Below are 22,022 nucleotides of genomic sequence, written 5' to 3' on the forward strand. Positions count from 1 at the left end.
CTCATTAATAGTCGTAGTGTTTAATGGATTTTAAGCTCCTTGAAGGGTGGCCTGTGACTTAGGTATCACAGATAGCTCTGCTCTTTGAATCTGTCACAGGAAACACTTATTGAAAAAATGAGCAAATATTCAACTTTTCTAACATCTACCACGTCAGACATTGGTGTTTCAAAATTGAATAAGATCCCATCCTGAAGGACCTCATCATACTTCAAAAACATTACTTGTTCAATCCTCATAGCGATTTCCTTGAAGGATATTGGAGGTAAGAGATTTGCTCAAAGTAGTAAAGCCAGGCCTGGGCTAGTTGGAGAGGTAGGTCCTGACACTGAAGTGGAACTTCTAGTCACCTGCTGCCACCTCTCAGGGAGACTCCACTCCTCATTGCCAAGGAAAATGCCCAAATGTTAGGGGTAGGGAAAGTAGCCATAGTGTGCAGTGATGATGAGGTCTAGCACTGGGACATCTCAACTCTGTCACTCATTTGTTTTGTAACCTTGAGCAAGTTACTGAGTCTCTGAGCTCGGTCTTCTCATATGTAAAAAGAATAATACTATAGTGGACATCCATTTTTTTTACCTGAACAACATCAAGTCCCACTTAAACTAACAGTGCCCAAGTTTTGCTTTCCTCCTCTTAGTTGTCAGTAACAGAGGTGGGAGTATTATGTTACTCAAACAAGCCAGCCACATGCTTGCTGGAAATGATTTTTCCCAAGAATTGAATCCCACTGGAGTTCACTCATCCAGAAACCTTGATAAGAATGTTACTGGTCCTGCTTTTTGAATCAGGAGGCCTTTCAGCTCCTGACCTTTTATGGTTAGGTCTGTTTCTTCCATTTTCTGGGACTTCTCACATTAACCTGCCCCAATACACCTAACAAAAACTCCCATTTTGTTTTAATTCAGCAGACTCAATTTGTATTGCTTTTAACAAAACCTAATTTATCCAAATACCTACCTTAAAATATGAAGTGTGTATAGCACCTAGTGCAGTCCTGGCAGCAAAGCAAGCAGTAAGTGGAGATAGTTATACAAGTTAATTTTGGGGGGCAGGGTACAGGGAGGGGGAGAGGAGATTGTTAATGGTTTGTGTTCCACTGAGAAGCCTTTCCCCAAGAAATGGAAGGACAACAGCAGGGAGGGAAGTCCAGGCTGTGATATGCTCATTTATTCAAAATGTCTTTATTGAAACAGAATGATAGAGCAAGAAAGAATGAGGTCTGGGAGGATGTCTTTGGGCACAAGATGGAGCCCAGACCCATGTTACAGTATGGAGCTCTCTCCCTATTCCCTGACTTGCTGAGGACATGAACACAAAGCAGCAGGGAGGAGATGGGGATGGGGGCGGCCCTCGGAGTTTTCCTCCATGGCTGGTGTGAGGTGCCTTGGAGCCTTCTGGGCAGCCCTGCCTTCCTCTCTCTTCCTGGTCTCCTTGCCAGGGCCTGTCACCTTTCTCTATGGGCCAGCCTCACACCAGGGTGCACAGAGGCCGCTTAGAGGGCAGGATTGGGGGTGGCAAGCAATGGGACATGGTCACAGCGGTTAGGGGGTGGCTGCCGTAGTAGGGAAGGCCGACGGCACAGCTCCCCATCCCGGAGCACCTCAGGCAAGAGCTTGCGCTTGGTCTCTGGCAGAAGCATAATGCTGAGGATGCAGAGGAGGGCACAGGCCGCCAGCACCACGTGCTGCAGGAAGGCTCCATGGCCCATGTGGAGGCGCTGGGCTGGACCACTCAGCCCCCCAAGTGCCCCCAGTGCCATGATCAGACCCAGGCCACGGCCCCTGGGGAAGATGTAGGAGATACTCAGCCAATAGCTGTGGGCCTCACCCCAACCCTTCTCTAGTAGCTTCCCTCCATCCCTCAGGCTTTGAGGCCTGGCCTTAGAAGTACCCTTCTCTCACCGGACGGTGGTGGGGATGACTTCAGCAGCAAGGAGAGTACTGAGTATAGCAGCTGCTTGGGAGGAGAAGAGCCCAAGAACAGAGAACGTGGTGATGGCAGCCTCATTCAGATCTGGAGGATCAAGAGGGACAACATGAATGGAGGTGGGGAGATCATGCCTGGCCTAATCCCTAGTGATCCCCTTTGTTCTTAGATCCTGTGCTCTAAGTGGGCTCTGGGCATTCACTAATTGGGAGAACAGACAGGGTTGCCTGGCTAGGTGGAGACTTGTAGAAGCTGTGGGCAGGGTCTGGGTCTTGGGAGACCTATGCCAGAAGTATTGGCTGAGTCTATCTGAGGCACCTCTATTGGGGTTCCCTTGTTGAGCCCACATCATGGGGAAGGGAAGATGCTTACAATCCCACAGACCCAGCAGGACTAGGGACGCGATGCCAGTGAGGGTCATTGCTAGAAGCAGGATGCCCCGACGGCCAAATCGGTCCACAGTGACCCCCAGGAAGACGCAGGCCAGGGCTGCTGTGCCGCTGGCCAGCAGGGAGCACAAGTAGAAGTCTGATGGGCTCCCTCCTCCTCCCACAGGCTGGTAGCAGTGGCGAATGGCATGGGCAATGAAGCTGTTATGAGGGGTAAGGAAAGAAAGAAAAGTGTCTGATTGACCATCTTCAGCCTTCCACATCCTTGGTTATCCTCGGTAGGTCTTCCAGCCTTCCCCACCCAGCCAATCCCCATCCCAGCTACTGGGCTGGCCCTCAGATCTGACACCCAGGCTCACTTGGTGAAGCCCAGGATAAGCAGATTTTTCCAGATGTTGCGGTAGTTGAGGAGGGACGCGAGGGAGAAAGTGGATGTTGCTGGGAGAGGGCAGGTGTTCTCCAGGTCTTTGGGAGAGAGAGAGGAGTTTAGAAGAGACAGCTGAGAAACCAGGATCCTCCCACATGAGGGTAGGGACCCTGGGAGATGGCACAGCTACATGCAGAAGGCACCTGTCCTGTGTGTATACAAGGTATCACCCATAGAGAGCCTTGCTTTTTTTTTTTTTTTTTTTTCAGTTGTAGATGAACACAATATCTTTATTTATTTGTTTATTTTTATGTGGTGCTGAGGATTGAACCCAGGGCTTCACACCTGCAAGGCAAGTGCTCTACTACTCAGCTATAGTCCCAGCCCTGAGAGCCCTGCTTACCTTGCAGAGCCTCTTGGGCTTCTTCCCCCAGCATCTGCCCATGGGGCCGGTTCCGCTCAGCCAGGATCCTCAGCACAGATTGAGCTTCCTCAATCTGCCGCTTCACTATCAACCACCGTGCAGACTCCAGAAACAGACCAGGCCAGCTGGAGGCAGGGTGGTGGGGTGCAATGAGGCCTCCCCTCTCCTGACCCAGGGCTAGGAAACCCCCACCTCTGAGGGACTGAGACAGGCCTGGACCAGGGGCAGTTGAAGAAGAGGAGGGGTCTCTGGGCTAAGAGCTAGACTGGAGGTAGAGCTGGGCCAGACTACACATGAAGGGCAATACTAACCCATAAAACAGGAAGAGGATGCAGGGAGCGGTGATCATTCGCTGCAGAAATCGCCAGTCCTTAGAGACAAGGGCCAGGCCCAGGAACAGGAAGTGCCCTCCCACCCCCACCAACTCCCCTGCCAGGGCCACCCGAAGCCTCTGGGTTGGGTCACACAGCTCCAAGCCTAGAGATAATAGCAGGGATGAGGGAAAAGGGAGAGGCCAGGGAGGAGACATTAGAGAGGGGAGAGGGAGGGAAAGAGGAGGACAGAGAGCTAGGTCAGACCCTGAGCAGAGTTGTAGCCATCACCTCCCACAGACTAACCTCTAGGTGGCAAGGAGCAGAGAGATCGTGCAGTCCCCTCTCCTCTCCTGCTCAAACCTAGGAGGGCTCTAGGTTCGGTCTCTCTGAGAGTGATCAGCATTTCCAGTTTACAGACCCTTTCACATCAGGTCTCCTGTTTGACCTTCATGTCAATTCTTGTCCAAGATCACATAGCTAGTCAGGGCTTCAGTTTTAAAATAAGGTGATATTCCCTAACAGCACTAAGTCCAGGGCAATGCTTTAAAGATTGTGGGGAGACAGATGTGAGAGAAGCAGGACCTCTGGATCATTCAAAAGCCTGGCTAGAAATATAGCTGATTCTGAACAGCTGAAATTTAGGCCTGAAGAAGGGGCAGTGGGGACCCTGGGGATATAGAAAAGTAGGTGTGAGACCCAAGGAGGGACATCTGGCAGGGTGCCACTTACGCATCAGGTAGACACCAAGGTCAACTCCAGCAAGCAGAAAACCCAGGAGGAATCGGAGGGCCATGACTCCGGTGGAAGAGCCTGCAGCAGCTCCTCCTACTCCACAGGGGCCTACCAACCCCAAGGTCAGCAGCACAATCCCACGTCGGCCAAACCTGGAAAGTGGGGAGGACTTCTGGTTACCTAGACTTGCTTGGGGGAAGATGTCCTGGGTGGGGGGCTGGCTGGCCACTTCAAAGTTGGTGGTAGAGAATGAGGTTCCTGGTGTAAGAGCTGAACTGAGATTAGAGAAGATGAGAAGAGATGAGTACTGTGTGTGGGTGATGTCTGGCTACTGGGCACTGGGTTGTGGCTATGGTTCTGTGGAAGGTGGAACAATTGACTCTTGAGGATAGGGCTATTGGTCATAGGGCATTTAGGTTTATATGTGAGGTTGCCCATAGAGGGATGGGATATTGCTTAGTGGATTTGGAACCACTGATCTATAGGAATAGAGCTATTGGTCAGTAGGAATGGAGCTTGTCTTGTTCAGACTAGTCAAGAGATGGGAGTCACTGATATAAGTCACCTCTGTGGAGGTGAGGCCACTGGTCACTTGTGTGTGGGTATAATTTTGGTCAGTGAAGATGGAACTACTAATCTTAGGGGCTCAGTAATTGATTTTGGGGGATGAGTGGAATGGCACTGAGCAGGAGATGGAGCTACTGATCCATGAATGGGTCTATTAATCCATGGAGTAGGTCTTTTGACCAGTGAGGATGAGACTATAAATCTTTGGAGACTGAAGAATTGGTCTTTGTGGATGAAACCATTGATTCACAATGCAAGGATCTCAGTATCCATATGGATGGGTATTCAAGGGATGAATTTGTTAATTCATGGGGATAATCACTAAGAATGGGCCAGGTGAGATAAAACTATTGGCAAGTGATGATGGTCACTAACCACAAGTTAGTGAGCACAGGGCTACTAATCCTTAGGGGATGGACTACTGATCTTTGGGGATAAGGCTATTGATCTATGAAGATTGGGAGCCACTGGTCATTGGAAAGGTGGCACTGATCCCTGGAAACAAGGTCACTAAATCTTTAGGGCAGTTACATTTTTCATGAGGATGGCTTATTGGTTAATGTGGCTAAGATTTCTGATTTGGGGAGACTGAATTATTGATCTTTGGAAATGAGGTCCATAGGAATGAGACCTATGGCCTATGAAAAAGAGGCCATTAATGCATGGGGACAGGATACTAATATGTAGGTTTAGGATCATTGGCCTACAGGTGTCTATAGGACAGTGAAAATGGGTTTTAATTTTTAAGGAACTGGACTATTGAATGTCAGGATGCCTTTGATCCATGGAAGTTGAACTAATCCACTTACGTGGGGCTATACTAGTGAGGATGAGTAATCCATGGGGATAGCCAGTGGAGTTGGAGTTCTTGATCAGTGATGATGGTGTCCAGAAACAGAGGAGATGGGATTTTTGATACATAGGGAAAATTACTGGTTGGTGGAGACAGGCAGTCGATGAGGCCATGATTTGTGAAAATGGAAATTTGGGTCTGAAAGGATCTGAAATCCCTGAGGATCTATGAAGATTGGACTATCAATCTATGAGGGATGCTCTTGAGATCAATGATTCATAAACGTGGATTTATTTAGTGGTAGGCATGAAACTATGGGTTACTGAAGATGAAGGTACTCTTTTGAAATATCTGTTGATCCATGTGGGAGGGGCCACTAGTGGGTAAGAGATTGAGTCGTTTGTAAAGTTGAACTATTCGTCAGTGGGAATGGGGCTGCTGATATTTAGGAATTAACATTGATCTTTAGGAATGAGCCCACTGAGGTGGAGCTAACAGTGCAGATGGGCTGTTAGCTAGTGGGAATTTGTTAATCCATGAAGATGGTAAGGGAGGTGATTAGGATGAGAAGTGCTACAAAGGAAGAGAGAGCATTTCCTTTTCAAAACAGGGTTTTCGTATAGGGGATGGGACTATTATCTTTGGAGATGATGTCATTGGTCCATGGATATGGGGCTACAGGTAAGTGGAAATGGTCCCTGGAGGTCATTCTCCTGTGCAGAAGAGTGTATTTCTTGATGGGGAGTGAAGTTGAGTCAGGGGTAGATCATTGAACGGAAGTCCAGAGAAGGCCAGCAGAGTCCAGCGAATTGTCCTCTATCTTTTGCAAACACCAGCTGCTTGGGCTAGTTTCCCTAGCACCCCCTCCTCTCTACCATCCCGGCCCCCACGACAGCCCTCACCTGTCTGCGGGGTAACCCAGGAACAGGTAGCCGGAGGCAAAGCCCAAGATGAAGAGGATCTGCTCCAGGATCACCTGCCAGCCCAGGTCACACACCAGATCCCACTGGGGATGTGAGAAGGGTGCAGCGGGCATGAGGCCCCGCCCTTGCCACCCTAGGCCCTCCCCCAGACCCGAGGCCCGCCTGACCGTCTCACCTGGCCGATGGCGTTGGTGGTGAGCACCGGCAAGCCATTATAGTCCCAGTCCTTGAGGCAATGGTTGAAGTCTGGCGGGGCGAAGCCGCTACACGAGGGGTCCGTACTAGTGGCGACGCGGCTGACTGCGCTGGCTGCTAGGGCCGCGCTGGCGACGCTAACGCCGCTGGCATTGGGGGGCTGCTCCCAGCCAGAGGCGTTGGGAGGGAAGACCCCGTAGTGGCAATGCAGTGGGGGCGCCAGCGTGAAGATGGGGTCCGAGGCCAGACCCAGAGCCACGAAGAGAACCGGCAGGCAGCAGAGGCCGAGCTGCAGCTGCTGGCCGCCGCCCAGCGCCCCCACCTGGGCGAGCAGCGCCTCAAAGCTGAGGGGGCCTGGGGGTACGGCCAGCGACAGGCTGCTGCCCAGCCCGTCGCCGCCCGCATCGCCCTCCCCCTCCCGCTCGCGCTCGCGCTCACCCTGCAGCTGCTCGGTGGGCACAGCATCTCCAAGGGTCCCGACCTGCTGTGGGGCGAGGTGGGGTGTTGGGGGCAGAAGGGTGAAGCGGAGAAAGCCGCAGAGCAAGGGGAGATAGGGGGCGGGAGGTGCTGAAGCTAGGGCAAGGAAGGCAGGTAGGGACAGGGGATGCACGGGAGAAAATGCGGGGCCTTCAGCGGGGACCTGGACGGGGGTGCGGGATAGGATGGCATAGCCGCCACCACCCCCCCACCCCCCACCCTCCCACCAGGCGCAGGCACTTACTCCGTTGGAGCTGGGGGTGATCTCTACCGTGCTGTCGATTTTGCTGCCACCCCCGCCATTAGGCTCTGGGGTCCCAGTGGCCACCCGGGGAGCCAGCTTGCCGACCACAGCGGCCCTCTTGGACCGCGCCAAAAGGATGCTCTACCCTCTGGCCCAGCTGCGCGCCGGGAGGCCGGACAGTGAAAGACCGAAGGGACCCCACTCTGCAGCTCTGCAGCCGCGGGCGCCTCCTCAGTCTCTGCGATCTCTGCGCTGCTTTCCCCTCCTCTTCCTCTAGACTCCCCTCCCCTTCCCACGTCAGCAGAACCTTCGGTCCAGACTTTTCGTCAGAGAGAGGAAGGGGGGCCAGGGCCCAGGGGAGGGAGGGGCTGGGGGCTCTGTCTTCTGTTCCTAGGTCTGCGGGCCATTGCGTGAACAGGGAAAAATGCTGAAGGATAGTAACTCAGAAAGATGCCAGAGGGTCCTTCATCACTTCCAGTTCTTCCCCACTCATTCATTCATCAGTGAAATTTGTTAAATGCCTACTATGTTCCAGGCCTTGTCTAGGCTTTGGGATAATAGGCTGGACAAGACCACCTTGGGGAGACAGACATGTAAACAGGCAATTGTAGTTCAGTTTATGCATGTGGAGAGCTGATTTGGCACTGTACTCAGCTTTCTAGCTTCAGTCTCTACAAGGAGACCACTTCTCTGGGATTCACCATCCCATCCTGATTGAATCTCCATGATTTTTCAACAGCATTTGGCAGTATTGACAACCCCTTCCTCTAAATACTTATCTTCTAAGACCCACATTCCCCTGGTTTTCTTTCTTTTACTCCTTTTCTCCATGCAGGCACATCCTCCTATTCCTCACCATCATTCAGGTCTGCAATCCTCAGAGACTTGGTCCTTGACCCTCTTCTCACCTTACAATATTGTCTCCCTTTTGGGATCTCACTCATTCCCAACATTTCAGTCACCACCAGTACAAATGATACAAATCTGAGTCCCAGATATACCCCCCAGAGCTCATCTCTTTTCTGAGCCCAGGGTCCACTTTTGGTAACTCACAGGGACCTCAAATTCCCTATGACCAGACTCATGTTCTTCCCCACTATAACCTTGTTGGTCATCTTCTAGTCTTCCTTCTTCAAGGAATAATACCAACCACTTATGGCCAGATGCTCAGGTGACAGTCCTTGAAATTTCCTCTTAACTCATGTCAAGTCATTTACAAAATCCTATCCATTATACTTCCTGTATAGTTCTCAGATAGTCTGCTTCTCTTCCATCTCTATTACCAATACTGCAACCTCCAAATTCCCACCTGGTGTTCTGCATCCTTTCATATCTATCCCCTCTCCCATCTATTATGGATGCAGATGGAATAATCTTTTTAAAAATGGAGGTCTGCTGGGCACAGTAGAGTGCACCTGTAATTCTGGTGACTTGGGAGGCTGAGGCAGGAAGGATGGCAAGTTCAAGGCCAGCCTCTGCAAATTAACAAGGCCCCAAGCAACCTGTTTCAAAATAGAAAATAAAAAGGGCTGCTGGACTGGGATATAGCTCAGTTGGTAGAGTGCTTGCCTTGCATGCACAAGGTCCTGGGTTCAATCCCCAGCACCCCCCCCCCCCCAGTACACACACACAAAAGCGCCTTGTGTGTCCCTTCCAGGCTATCACCATGAAGATAAGTATTCTAGACAGCTCACGAACTCACATATGCTCCTGCATGCCTGGTCATATGCTCTATGTAGCTCCATTTCACTTCACATGTCTCAAACTTGCTGCACTCTAGCCTCTGACCTTCTTCAGCTTTTCCAATGTTACAGCATCTTTGCACAAGCTGGTTCTTATACTTAGATGGCTTCTTAGTGAAGTTTTTCCCATCCTTTAGCTGTCAGCTCAAGCATCTTTGCCTCAAAATCTTCTCTAACCTTAGAATTGCTATTCAGTGGAATTGAAGGACCAGCAGCACCCATTATCATTTGAGAGCATAATCTCAGCCTCAACCAGACCCTTGAATCATTATCTGTATTCTAACTAGATCCCCAGGTGTATGTACATTCAAGTTAGAGATGCATTTCTCTAATAAATTTTTTATGCTTGACAGGTACTTCATTCCCCAATCCTAGGTAAGGACTGGGATGGACCATGTGTCAAGTCAACTAGCTCATTCCCCTTTCTCTACACTGAACCACCTTCCACTTGTCTCCTCTATTCATATTTCCCCAATAGAGGAAACCCTTCTTTTCTAATACATCAAGCAGACTCCCACCACTCCCCCTTCCTCTACTCTTTTTAGCCTCTCTTCCAGAGTTACCGCAATATAATCACAGCCAAAATACCTTAGAGTTTTATTGTCTACATCCTTGTCTGTCTTGGATAATAATCTCTTAATTTTATGTGGTGCTGGGCTGTTCACATGCATTTTTTTTTTTTTTAGTATTTTTTTTTAGTTGTAGTTGGATACAACACTTTTATTTATTTATTTTTATGTGGTGCTGAGGATTGAACCCATGGCTCCACACATGCTAGGTGAGCACTTAATCTGGATTTTTTTTTTCCTTGAGAATGAAATGAGAAGGGAGCCCACAACATAGGAGGCAAATTCAGAGGGTGCCAAGGTACTAAGATTGTGATTGAAATCTGAGGTGCCCTGAAAGTGGTTATTGTGCCAGATAACTGGAAATGCAAAACTGAAGCAATGGGTCTGTGGCTCAGGTTTCTTCCCTGTGGTAGGTAAATGGCTGGAGTGATCCCCCTATAAACCCACAGGCTCTTGACTTCATTCACCAAAGTCTTGAGAACTATGGACTTCCAAATCATTGCCCTTGTCTGCTACCCCAGCTCCCCTAGAAGACAGTTTGTCCAGAGGGATTATCAGTAGGAAGCCTGGGAAGTGCAGTGTAAGGGGCTAGATGCTCTTGGAGTCACCTAGGTGATGGCCAACTTCTTTCCACAACTGCACCTCTCTAGTGACATCATCTGAAGAAGAAGGCTTGATTCCCAAGTCAGCAAACTGGGCTTGCCTTCCTGGAACACTAGTCAGACCCTCTTGGTTCTCTCTTCTTCCAGGTGCCTAGCTAATGTCTTGTCAGTGGTCCTCTCCTCACCTTGCTCATCTTTTCTCATTGCCCTGTGGATTTCTACCACCAAGTGTCCAATCTGGTTTATTTTTTATGCACTTATTTTAATGACTTGTTGATGTCCATTCAACCCTTATTAGAAGGGCACATTCACTACATACCTTTAGAACTCTCTCTGGTCCTTTATGGGAGTTGAGAACCAGTCTAGTGCACATTGTCAAAGGAGGAAAATCCCCCCACCCGCCATGGGTATGACGAGGGATGCCACCCCCCCACCCCCACTCCCACAACGCTCCCAAGCAGCAGAGTCAGGGAACCAGACCGCAGGGTTTATTGAAGTGCACACACCCATGCTCAGGCCAACATTCCTGCCTTTTGAGGGGAGGAGCCTTCTGATGTCTCCCAGACCTTCATATTCTGGACAGTCAATGTCCTTCTCTCATTCTCGGCTAAGTGAGGAATTGGTGTTCAGGAACCAAGAAACAGGAAGGGAGAGAGACTCTGTGTGGTCCCAAGTTCCTGCCACTTGATTCTTGGTGTCCCAAATTTCCAGAGGCAGAAGGCAGAGCAGTGACCTCTAACCCTGGCTGGTGAGGAGGAGGGTTCAGTTCCCCCCTGCCTCAGAGGACCTGGTGCCTGGCCCTGACAAAGCAGGGAATAACATTAAATATAAATAATTTATACAAAATGGCTCTCGTACAAAAAGCTGTGGATTAGGGGAAAGAGATGCCTCTGTGAGAGGCTGAGATGACTAAAAGGGGAAGGGGAGGGGGAAGATACCTCCCCTTCCCTGAAACAGCCCTCCATCCACCCAAGACCTGAGTGTGTGGAGGCTCTGACCAGGCAGGGGAGGGGAAGGCTGTGCCAACAGACCCTCAGGCAGCCAGGCTGGTGAGCAGGGTGGTGAATCGCAGGGCTCGCCCTGCCAGTTCTGCCACACACCGTGCCATCTCCTGGGCTGCAGGGCCTGAGGGATAGCCGAGGGCAGCCCCCTTAACAGCCAGCACAGTGGCCTGCAAAGCTTGGCCCAGCGCTGTACCTGCAGCCCCGACTTGTGTTCGCAGAGGGGCAGAGGCTGCCAGCCGACCCAGGGTGTCCCCAACGAATACTAGACGGTGAGCAGCCACCACAACCCGCTTGCTATGGGGCACGAAGAGACTTGGGGGCTGCTTGGCCTGGGTGCTGGACATCAGGGCTGCCACAGCCTCCTGCAGCGCTGAGTAGTGGCTCTGGCACTGCCCTGCATAGAAGTGCAGGAGCTGTAGGTCTCCAGTGGACAGAACCAGTGGTTCCCCTGGGGATGGGGCCTCCTGAGGGGCGAGAGGGGAGTCAGTGGGAACGTGCTCCTCAGTGCCACTTCCTCCCTTGCTCCTTCTTCCTGAGAACAATCCCTTCAACTCTCATCCCTGCTCACCAGAAAATTTAGATTGGCAGTGAAATGCCTAGACTCAGTGTGAGACAGCTCTGGATTCAAATAACCTCAAGCCTGATTTCAAACAAGTCTCTGAACTTTTGTGGCTTCTAATTTCTAAAACAAAAAGTATAGAGCTGGGCACTCCTTGGTTTATATCCAAAGGTCTTAAAATCAGCATACTATAGTGACACAGCCACATCAATGTTTATCGCAGCTCAATTTACAAGAGCCAAACTATGGAACCAACCTAGATGCCTTTTGACAGATGAATTGATAAAGAAAATGTGGTGTATATACACAATGGAATATTACTCAACCATAAAGAATAATGAAACTATGGCATTTGCCAGTAAATGGATGGAACTGAAGAATATCATGCTAAGTGAAGTAAGTCAACCTCAAAAAAAAAAAAAAAAAAAAAAAAAAAAAAAAAAAAACAAAGGCCAAATGTTTTCTCTGATGTGTGGATGCTAATTCACAATAAGGGGGGTGTTTAGGGAAGAATAAAGGTACCTAGGTTTAGGCAGAGGGGAGTGAAGAGAGGGTAGGGGGTCTGGGCATAGGAATAATAGTAGAATTAATTGGACATTATTACCCTATGTACATATATGATTACAGAACCAGTGTGATTCTATATCATGAACAACCAGAAGAATGAGAAGTTCTGTATGATGTGTCAAAATGCATCCTATTGTTTTGTATAACTAGAACAAATTAAAGAGAGAGAGAGAGAGAGAGAGAGAGAGAGAGAGAGAGAAAGAGAGAAAAGAAAAAGTGTAGAGCTGGAGGTGTAGCTTAGTGGTAGAGCACTTGCCTGGTATGTATGAGGCCCTGATTCTATCCCCAGCATCACATAAACATACATGGAAAAAAAAAAAAAAAAGAAAAAGAAAAAGAAAAAGCAAACAGGGAGTCTAGTACTGCACTGTCCAATAAAAACATAATGTAAGTCACATGTGAAGTTTTAAATATTTTGGTAGTCACATTAAAAAAAGTAAAAAGAAATTGGTATATTTTCTCTAATTCCAAAATCAAAAATGTTGTAGTTCCCATCTGTTATCAATATGAAAATTATTGAGTTTTTTCCATAGTAAATCTTCAAAATCCATGTGCATTTTATATTTATAGCACATTTCAATTCAGACTAGCCACAGCTTGTGGGTCTGGTAGCCACATGTATGTAACTGTATTGAAGATTATAGTTCTAGCATGTACCTAACAAGGCTGCAGAGAACATTATTTGAGAAAATAAATAAAAAGGGCTTGGCACAGTGCACTTACACCCTAAGCTATTATGAGCATCGACTATGACTGTGATTGATGTTGAAGCATGTGTGCCTAGCACAGGGTCTGGCACTTGGTAAATACCCGATAAATGGTTGCTATTGTGTTATGTCCATTCTAGACTGAGTCAAGGAAACCATCTCACTTTCCTGAGGTCCAGAAAGACTTAAGTGATCGCTTTGTGCCCCCCTGCCCCACCTTCTTAGTGGTGGAGCTGGGATTAGGAGCCAGGTCTCTTAGGAGCCCAGGAATTCACAGTTGGAAGGAGCCTTAGAAGGAGCCACAGCCCAGAAACTCTTTCTGCTCCCTTGGCTGCCCGGCTTTCTGACTCCTCTCCAACACATTCTTTCCCCTCTTTCTGAATTTCTAATATCCTCTTCCAAGTTCCAGCACCTTCTAGTTGAATTCTAACTCCTGTCTACTCTGTCCCTGCTTCATGTGATCTCTAACCTCATCCTAATCTATTTCCCTCTGTAGTTTGGTTAAGAATACCCCTTCCCCCAAGTCCCAGGCCTCCTTCGCCAGCCCCCTTCTCTAGCACACCTCCAACAGGCAGTTACCTGCTGCTCAGGCAGTCCCTTCTCCTGCAGTTCAGGATCCTCTGGAAAGGCTTTATCCAGGGGCCTAGATCCCTGAGCTTTATCCATGCCCTGCAAAGGGGATCAGGTCTCAGTGCAGGGGTGGTGTCTTCCCCAGTCACCCTTCCAGTCCCTTGACTCAGGAGGGAGCTCTGGTGGTCCCAGGCAGGGATTAAGGAGGGAGTGTGGCACTAGTACATGTGGTAAGGCCAAGAACGTGGTAGGGTCCCTGGCCACAGGGTGAAGGGGCAGGGGAGAGAGGAAGAAGGGAGGCAGGGAAGTTCTGCCCCAAGCCTCCACACTCCTCCTCTTCTTGGGGCATTTCTGGGAGTGGCCCAGGAGGAACTCACCTTCAAGTGAACATAGTCATACTCCTCAGCCATTGGGATGCCTTCATACTCATTGTGGGGTCCTGCTGGATCATCCTCCACTTCCCTGTCCTCTGGATTCCCCTCGATCTTGGGACCCCCAAAGCCAGGGAGGCGGGGTGGGGGTGGAGGCAGAGGCCTGTCCTGGATACTGCCTTTGCGGCCTGGAGCAGGAGAGGGAGCTGGAGAAGGGCTGGGAGCCTCAGGGACAGGCAGGGCAGGCAGAGGGCGCCGGGACAGACTCTCAGCAGAGGGCAGCCGAGGCCTGTGTGGTGGTGGAGGGCTTCTGGCCAGGAGCTGGGCCAGGGTGTCTAGCTGGTTGGAGGCCGAGTTTCCTGGGGGCTCTGGAGAAGGGGGTGCCTCGGGACCCAGCAGGGGCACATCATAGATGCCCTCATCAGTATCCCCACTTTCCCCGTTGGCCAGCAGTTCTTCGGGTGCTTCATACAGGTTGAGGAGGGCTGACGCCCGTTTCAGGTTGGAGGGGGCAGCGTAGAGTGGGGGCCCTGGTTCCCGGCCCCCTTCCCACTCCAGATCCGGCTCTAGCTCTGTGGATGGCTTTGGGGCTAGAGGTACATCATAGGGAGCTTCATCTTCCCCAGGGTGCTGCTGGGCAACCCGGGCCAGTGGATGAGAAAAGGAAGCTGGGGAGTCATAGGGGTCACTGGACTGAGTTCGGAAGGCAGTGGGGGGCACATCATAGACCTGGAGAGAGGGAACAGTGAGTCACCCTTCAGCTCAGCAATGGACCAGCCCTGAGGTTGTTTGTCCCTTACCCCAAATACACAGACCTTTAACCCTCACCTCCAAGGCATCTCTGGGAGTGGACAGTTGGGTCCCATTGCCTCTGGGGACCTTGTAGATGGAGTCAGGGGAGGGTGGGCAGGGTCCAGCCAGAGGTCCTGAGGCAGGACAGGGGCGAGCTGGGGGTGGTACCACATACACCTGGGAGATCAAGACAGGTGGGTGGGTCTGAAGGAGGGGGCTGGTGAACCATGTTAGACTTAGAGGAGCTTAGAAACCTGCCCTGCTGTGCTACCAACAGGGACACAGAGCTAAGGGGTGGCAGAGACTTCAGAGAGCACAGTGGGAGGAGAGCAGTGACCTGGGGGGTCTGCCTGCCTGCCTGCAGGCCCCAGGGGAGGACAAGGGGTCTCCAGGTTTGGGGCTTGGGGGACTTCAAGTCTCACCTCCTGTTCCTCATTGCTGTGCTCTAGGGTTGGGTGTGGTGAGCCAGGCTGGGCGGAGGGTGCCAGGGAGAGGCTGGGCTTGGGCGCTGGGCCAGCAGGAAGAAGCTTCACTCTGTTGGCAGGCACAATGCCCTGCTGGCCATGCAGGGAGCAGAGGCACCAGCCATCCAGTCCGCCAGCACCCTCCCTCTGCAGTACCCGTAGAACGTCCCCTCTGCGGAAGGACAGCTCCTGGGGAGACTCGGCAGTGTTGTCGTACAGTGCCCGGGCCAGCTGGGCCTGGTGGGTGAGGAGAGTATAAGGAGAGGGTCTGTACACACCTATCTGGTCATGGGAAGCCTCTTTAGAGCTTCCCATTCCCTTTAACAATTTGACTCCTGACTCAGCACTGACAAGTCCCATCTTGCCTCCAGCTTTATCAACTCTGTCCTCCTCTTCCATAACATTCTGACCTCAAGACCCTTGGACTTACTATTTTCCCTCCTCAGAATGCTCTTTCCCCTGATTTCATCTGACTGACCCTTTTTCATCTTTTAGTTTAGCTTAAATGTCTCCTCCTCCTTAATCACCTGTTTGCCCCGTCCCATTCTCTGCATCATCTTTACCATTGTTTCCTTCATAATACCCAAAGTTATTTGTCTTTTTAGTTATTTCTTTTATTATTATTAGCAATTTCTTTCCTTACACTGTAAGCTCTTACTTCTTCCTAGTCCCTGTAATAGGGACTCACCTGGAACTGGTCCTCAGTACACATTTGTTGAATTAATTTCTCCCAAAGCACATGAAGAGATCTTGCTAAGGTTTCTCATGGAATCTCCTTCACTTTCCTTCTTTGCCCTAGTGGCTGCCCCTCACATGCAAAAGTTTAGATTAAGCAGCTGCAAAGACCCCTATTCTGAGGGAGACTGGAAAAAGCCCTGTTCAGACAGTGCCTAGGCATGATATGAAAGAAAACAGAAACCAAAGCAATTGTTTCGTACTCAGTCTGAGCAAATAAGGTTCTATCAGAAGAGGCTGAGGTTACCATGGAGAAAAGTGTATATGCTCTAGTGTGTGCACAAGGAAGGGAGTTGGCAGACCAATCAGGAATAAGCATCTATCTCATTTCCAGTCCTGTCTGGAGAGGGCATGTGAGCTTTTTACATCGGAGCCACATGCTCAGGTCAGACACAGAAGCTAAGTGCAGATGATATTTCTTTCCACTGTGCAAGTCTTTGCATTCATCATCACATTTAATTCTCACAACAACCTTATCGGGGAGAAACCATTATCTGCATTTTGGAAAGGAAACTGGGAAGAGAAGTTACTGCTTTGCCCAATGACACATGGCTGGTACAGTAGTGGAACATGATTTGAAGCTCAGGCTGTTTGATTTCAGAGCCTGCACCCTCAGTCACTTTATTCCATTACCTTTCCACAATGGCAGATATTTGCTTATTTTTGTTTTGTTTGTTTCAATGGTACCAGTGGTGGAGTCAAAAGGGTCCATGACTCAAAGGTGAGTCAAGTACATATCAAGTCTTCCTTATACTCAATTTCCCTTTTCTGTAACCCTTCATGATGCTTTTGTTCCAAGAATCCTTTGGTAGAATCAAAAATAAACCATTCAAAATGTCAAAATATATTATTAAAGGACCATGCCTGCTGGTAGGATCTTGGGCAGTGGTGGCATATACAGTAGTGTTGGAGAACAGCTCCTAGCCAGGTAACAATGTGAACTCACTAATTCAGCAAACACCTTCAAGCTAAAGACCTCAGGCGGACTGCCACCAGACTGTGAGGAGAAGGAATCCCTGCTAAGTCAGCACCTGTGCATGTTCCTCTTGGCTGGTGTTTTCTGCTGGTGGACAATAGCTGTCCAACCCTTCATGGCTAAGTGGTTTTAACAAATGGACTCTTCCTTTTGCTTGATTCCAAATGCATCCAACTATTTTCTAATTGTATTGTAGCTCCTAAAGGATATTGTCCCATGGCAGGTGGGGTAAGGGAATGCTAATCAGATAACACAAATTTCTGGTTGGCTCCACACTTTTCTTTCTAACTGTAAATTATAAATCAGTGTTTTGCATATAGTCAGGGGATTAAAAGTAAAGTTCAAGAGGCAGATGGACCTGGGGTTGAGTCCTGGCTCTGTCCCTTTCTCACAGGGTAACTTTGGTCAGGTTGTTTGACCTTTGTGAGCCTTAATTTTCTCCTTTGTAGAATTCCATCTTTTTATCCAAATATCGGTTTTTGTATAAGGACAGTAGTATCCTCACAAGGCTGTTCTTACTCAACATAAATATGCCCCCACCCCCACCAAAAAAATTCTACCTCCTGGGACTGCAAAGTTACATAATCATCACCTTGTGCCTAAGTACTCCCAGAGGCTCTCCCCCTCTCCCAGCACTGGGCTAGTGTCTTCAAGTCATCATAATTGAGGAACTAACAGGAGTTTGATCTGGGAAGGAGCCCAAATCCAACTGGTCCTTAAGAGGAATGGGAAGGTGTGGGTGGCTCTCTGCTTTTCTTTCCACTCTCAAAATACTCCCAGAGTCCCCCTTCAGAGGGGATCAGAACGCAGGTGTTACCCTTGCTTTTCCTGGAAATTCAAGCCAGAGGCCAGGGAAGGGCAGAAAGGCGAAGTTGCCTGGATTCAGACTACTCAGAGTGCTGGACAGAAAGCAGAGGGGTGGGTCAGTGGAGAGCTCCTCCCTGTGTTAGGTTTGAATTCTGTCCAATGGAGCCAAACCTCTGGGCCTTGCAGTTGTAGAAACCCAGGACAGAGCTGCTGATGGAATGAGTGCTGATGGGTGTGGCCCCTGCTCTATTCCCGCCTAGGGGCCCAGCTGACTTGCTAGGGAATGGCTGGCTAAATGGAGGTGGCAGGGGACCACTGCAGCTTTCTGGGAGGCCACCTCCCACTGTCCCATCATGCCAGCTGTCTCCTCCCTTTGTCCTTAGTCCCCGGAAAGTGGCCTGAGGCAGGCTGACATCACCTCCCCTCCTCCCTGCCAGATCACCCCCCTTTCCTCTATTTGCCTCCTTTCCTCCATCCCTCCTCCAGAGATAGGTCTTCCTGGTCCTTTGGCCTCCCATTTTCCTTGAGCAGCTTGTCCTTTCAACCCCTTTTACTTTGCTTCCCAATCACAAATCCCTGCCAACCACCAGTGGCCATCTGTTCCCGCCCAGAAAGGAGCAGATAGGTCTGGGACTACCCTTGCCCCCTCCCCTCTATCCAGCAGCAACCTCTAGAAAGAAAGAGCTTGGGGAGGGGGAGAAGAGGAGGGGCGAATCCAGGAGCCGAAGGAGCAGGGGATGAGTGAGAGGGAGAAAGGAAACAAAAGTGATAGGACACAGCCTCCTGGAGGAGAAAGGGATCCATCAAGGAGAGAGACAAAGAGAGGGCAGAAATAAACGCTACAGGGGTCAAGGCAGGCTGGACAGGTTTCTGCCCCGCAGGTTTCTGCTCCTCTCCCTGGTGGACTCACCGACGTGGCAATGGCCATGGCCTTGGCCTCCAGCGCCGCCTGCTTCAGGCCAGGCTCGATTTCGCTGACTTCAGCGGTGGCCGCCCCGCACCATGCTTCGCGGCCTCCAAGCGAGGAGGCTACCCCCGGCTGTGGCGCTTGAGCAGTGGCCTCCGCCAAGGTTGGAGGAGAAAGATAACCCACAAAACTTCCCAAATGGGAGGCAGTTTGGCCAGGCAGGAGGAGGAGAGGGGCGGGCCGGGGCGTCGCTGCGGGACCTCATCCAAGGGGCGCGCTCTGAACTGTCCCCACGGCCTCCCAGGGGCCGCTGGGTTGGCCAGGCCCCTGGAGCTGCCTGACCTAGGCCGCAGAGGCCTCCCTGGCCCGCATGGGCCGAAATCTCCGTTCCAGGGCTGGGCTGGCGAGGAGGAGGGATCTGGGGCTGCTCGACGCTTGTCCAGGAGGTTCAGGACAGCCCCAAGGGCTGGGAGAAGCCGCCGGGACGGTTGGGCTGGATGAGCAAGTTTAGGGGCCAACCCTTCCCAACCGCTGGCCCCGCCAGGGACCAGGAATCCCAGGGCTGTGGTAGTGAAGGCCCAGGGCACTGTGACAGGACCCCGCTGGGAGGAAAGACCAGCGAGGACCGAGCCTTTTGTCCCTCTTCAAACTCGCCCAAATTGGCGAAAGGAAGCCAGACTGGCGCCCAAGTCCTCCAACAGCGTGGCCGCTGGGCTGGGTTGCCGGAGTGGCTGTTTTCTGCCCAGAACCTCGCACCCGCGGCGATGAGGCGGGTTCTCACTCTCCACACTAGCTCTCAGCGCACCCAGGGGTCCGGGGACGCCTGGCGCCCGGGTCACAGCAAGCAGCACGCAGGTACAACAAGAGGCGGGACTGCCTTCCTGCGCCCAGGGAGCAGAGGGGCCCAGCCCCCTTCCACCTTCGGTCGGGGATGCCAGGCCGGGAGCTCCCACCCCCACCCTCGGCCCCTGACACCCGGAGCCGGCCCCCACCGCACGCACCCTTGGCAGGGCCCCTCGGCGCGCCCCAGGGGTTGAGGCAGCTCCCAAGTGTCTTTGGGAAAGAAGAGAAAGGCCAAGAAGCAACCGAAGGAGCAAAGAGAAGGCGAAGGAGAGGCAGGGACTAGGGTCCTGTGGGCTCGATTGGGATTAGGGTCGGGGTGGGGACACCAAGAGGGCTGGGTAGGCTTCAGGGGGAACGCGCGTGGCCCCCCTCGGCTCACCCCTCGCTCGCGGCTCCCTTCCCTCCCCTTCCCCGGCTCCCGGCTCCCTTTCAATGCAGTTCTTCCTCCTCCCCTCGGGCCCTCTCCTCGCCAGCGCGGGGCTCAGTCCTGGGGATTAAGAGAAAGGAGGGAGGGGGAAAGGGAGGGAAAGGGAAGGGGCGGAGGAGAAAAGGGGACGATCCTTCCAAAGGCGGGTGTTGAGTTTCAGTTAGGACCTTGGGGCCAAACTGCCGGTCCCTGTCCAGCCCCTCTCTCCGGCGCCTTCTTTCTCTGGACCTCTCCGCAGACCTCCGGGTGGTCTGGTCCTCTCCTTCCTGGGAGCTTCGCTCTCCCTGCCACGCCCCCACTCTCCCCCGCCAGCCCCGCGCCTCTCAGTCTCCCTTTCATTAGCCCCACATCTGTCTTTCTCGTGGGGAGGGAGCGCGCTCCTTCCGCCTTGCTGGGGTCCTTAGCCTAGCCTCTCAGCTCCTTAGTGCTGCCTCTGCAGGGGTGGCCGGTTTAGCTCGGCCGATCTTGCGGGGCACGGGCCAGGAGTCTGGCGCTGGACATGGTTTCTGGCCCTGGCGAGAAAACACGAAGCCTTAACGTCTGGCCCCAGATCTGCAAGGCGGGCCGGTTGGGCGGCCTCCTAGCCTCCTCTGCTAGTCTGGGCCTGTCGCCCTTCCTCAGCCTGCCTGGCTCTTGCTGCTTCTAGAAGCAGGATTGGGGACTACAGGCACAAAAGGGCAGAAGCCTTTTAGAGGGTCTGCGGATCTAGCTCCCAGGAGTTTCAGCCGAGGGCAGGGTTATTAGCCTCCTACATCTCTCCCGTCTGCCTTTCCACTGCCCTGCTTCTTGGATCTTTATTTTGGAGCACACATCAGAGCCTCCTGAGGCTTGGGGGAAGCCCATTTTCCACTTTTGAGGTCCCTGGTATTTAAAAAGCAAGATGCTATCAGAGTGAAATGCTGTAGTGTATTTTCACTATTTATGTTTAACAAGCACTTCAAACATAAAATAGACAAGGACGTGTGCATAACTTCATTTGGAGATAATATCAGAAGTATAATTTAAGGCCCATCCACCCTCACATTTTGGAGGCTCACACATCCACATGTTTCTCTGTGTGGGGAGGTTCCCTGCCCCAGCCCCTTCCTCACCCTATTATTTGGGCACCTACGAAGGACCCCCTGCAGAGGGAAGAGGTGGAATCTGTGGGGCGGGTTAGTGAGAGATTCTGGTGTCAACATGGGGTCAAACTCTATTGGCCCTGAGCCTCATTGTCAGTGATGGATTTCAAACCTGGTCAGGGCATGGGGCTAGGAACTTGGAACAGACTGAAACTCCATTACTACATAAATTTAAATTTCCAGATACATCTGAAAGAAGAGCTACTCCATTCCAGCTTCAGTCTAGTTAGAGAGAGTCACTAGAGAAGACTTTCATCCTCTTCCAGACACCAGTTCTGGTGGGCCTGGCTATTAGGTACACTGACATGCTGCTGCTAAAGAGAGACTGGGAATGATCTTTGCTCAGGGTCTGCCAAGGCAAATTTGGAGTCAAGGGGAGGTGGGTAGGATACTCTGTCCACAAAGACAATGCTTTACCTGACACAGGAATGTAGATGGAGGCCAAGAGGAGAGGAAGCTGCTAGGACCAGGCAAGATAGTGGCTTGGGAGCTGGGCAGTGGAACTCAGTGCCTGGGCAATGTAGATGATGGACAATAGAATGCACATCAGCATGAGAAGACTGTGCTTCTGGAATGCCCAGGCATGGAATGGTGCCAATCAGTTTTGGAAGTGAGTACTGGTTTATTAGCTGTGTGACCTTGGTCAAGTTATAGACCATCTTGGAATCTCAATTCCTCATCATTTTTTTTTTTTTTGTACTGGGGATTTAACCCGGGGTACTTTACCACTGAGCCACATCCCCAGCCCTATTTTGTATTTTATTTAGAGACAGGGTCTCACTGAGTTACTTAGTGCCTCACTTTTGCTGAGACTGACTTTGAACTCGAGATCCTCCTACTTCAGCCTCCCGAGCTGCTGGGATTACAGGCGTGTACCACTGTGCCCAACTTTAGTTTCTCATCTT

General features: G+C 51.2%; 2 protein-coding genes across 3 annotated transcripts; both read right to left on the bottom strand.

Moving 5' to 3' along the window:
• Nucleotides 1–1,164: 1,164 nt before the first annotated feature.
• Slc22a17 (solute carrier family 22 member 17) lies at nt 1,165–4,099 on the bottom strand. Of its 2 annotated transcripts, XM_076850017.2 has the most exons (7): nt 3,727–4,099; nt 3,421–3,461; nt 3,089–3,234; nt 2,678–2,783; nt 2,302–2,519; nt 1,905–2,016; nt 1,165–1,784 (listed from the first exon to the last, which is right to left on the bottom strand). In XM_076850017.2, the coding sequence occupies exons 2-7, from the start codon at nt 3,456–3,458 to the stop codon at nt 1,496–1,498; spliced, it is 909 nt and encodes a 302-aa protein (XP_076706132.2). In that variant the 5' UTR covers nt 3,459–3,461; nt 3,727–4,099; the 3' UTR covers nt 1,165–1,495. The 2 variants fall into 2 exon arrangements, with proteins under 2 accessions (XP_076706132.2, XP_076706131.2); XM_076850016.2 differs by having other exon boundaries at nt 3,421–4,099.
• Nucleotides 4,100–10,724: 6,625 nt separating this feature from the next.
• Efs (embryonal Fyn-associated substrate) lies at nt 10,725–19,461 on the bottom strand. The gene is made up of 6 exons (XM_076850015.2): nt 18,730–19,461; nt 15,260–15,538; nt 14,874–15,014; nt 14,052–14,774; nt 13,684–13,773; nt 10,725–11,735 (listed from the first exon to the last, which is right to left on the bottom strand). The coding sequence occupies exons 1-6, from the start codon at nt 18,745–18,747 to the stop codon at nt 11,301–11,303; spliced, it is 1,686 nt and encodes a 561-aa protein (XP_076706130.1). The 5' UTR covers nt 18,748–19,461; the 3' UTR covers nt 10,725–11,300.
• Nucleotides 19,462–22,022: the final 2,561 nt, after the last annotated feature.

Source organism: Callospermophilus lateralis, chromosome 3 (assembly GCF_048772815.1).
Source record: "Callospermophilus lateralis isolate mCalLat2 chromosome 3, mCalLat2.hap1, whole genome shotgun sequence".
NCBI classification, from domain to species: Eukaryota; Metazoa; Chordata; class Mammalia; order Rodentia; family Sciuridae; genus Callospermophilus; species Callospermophilus lateralis.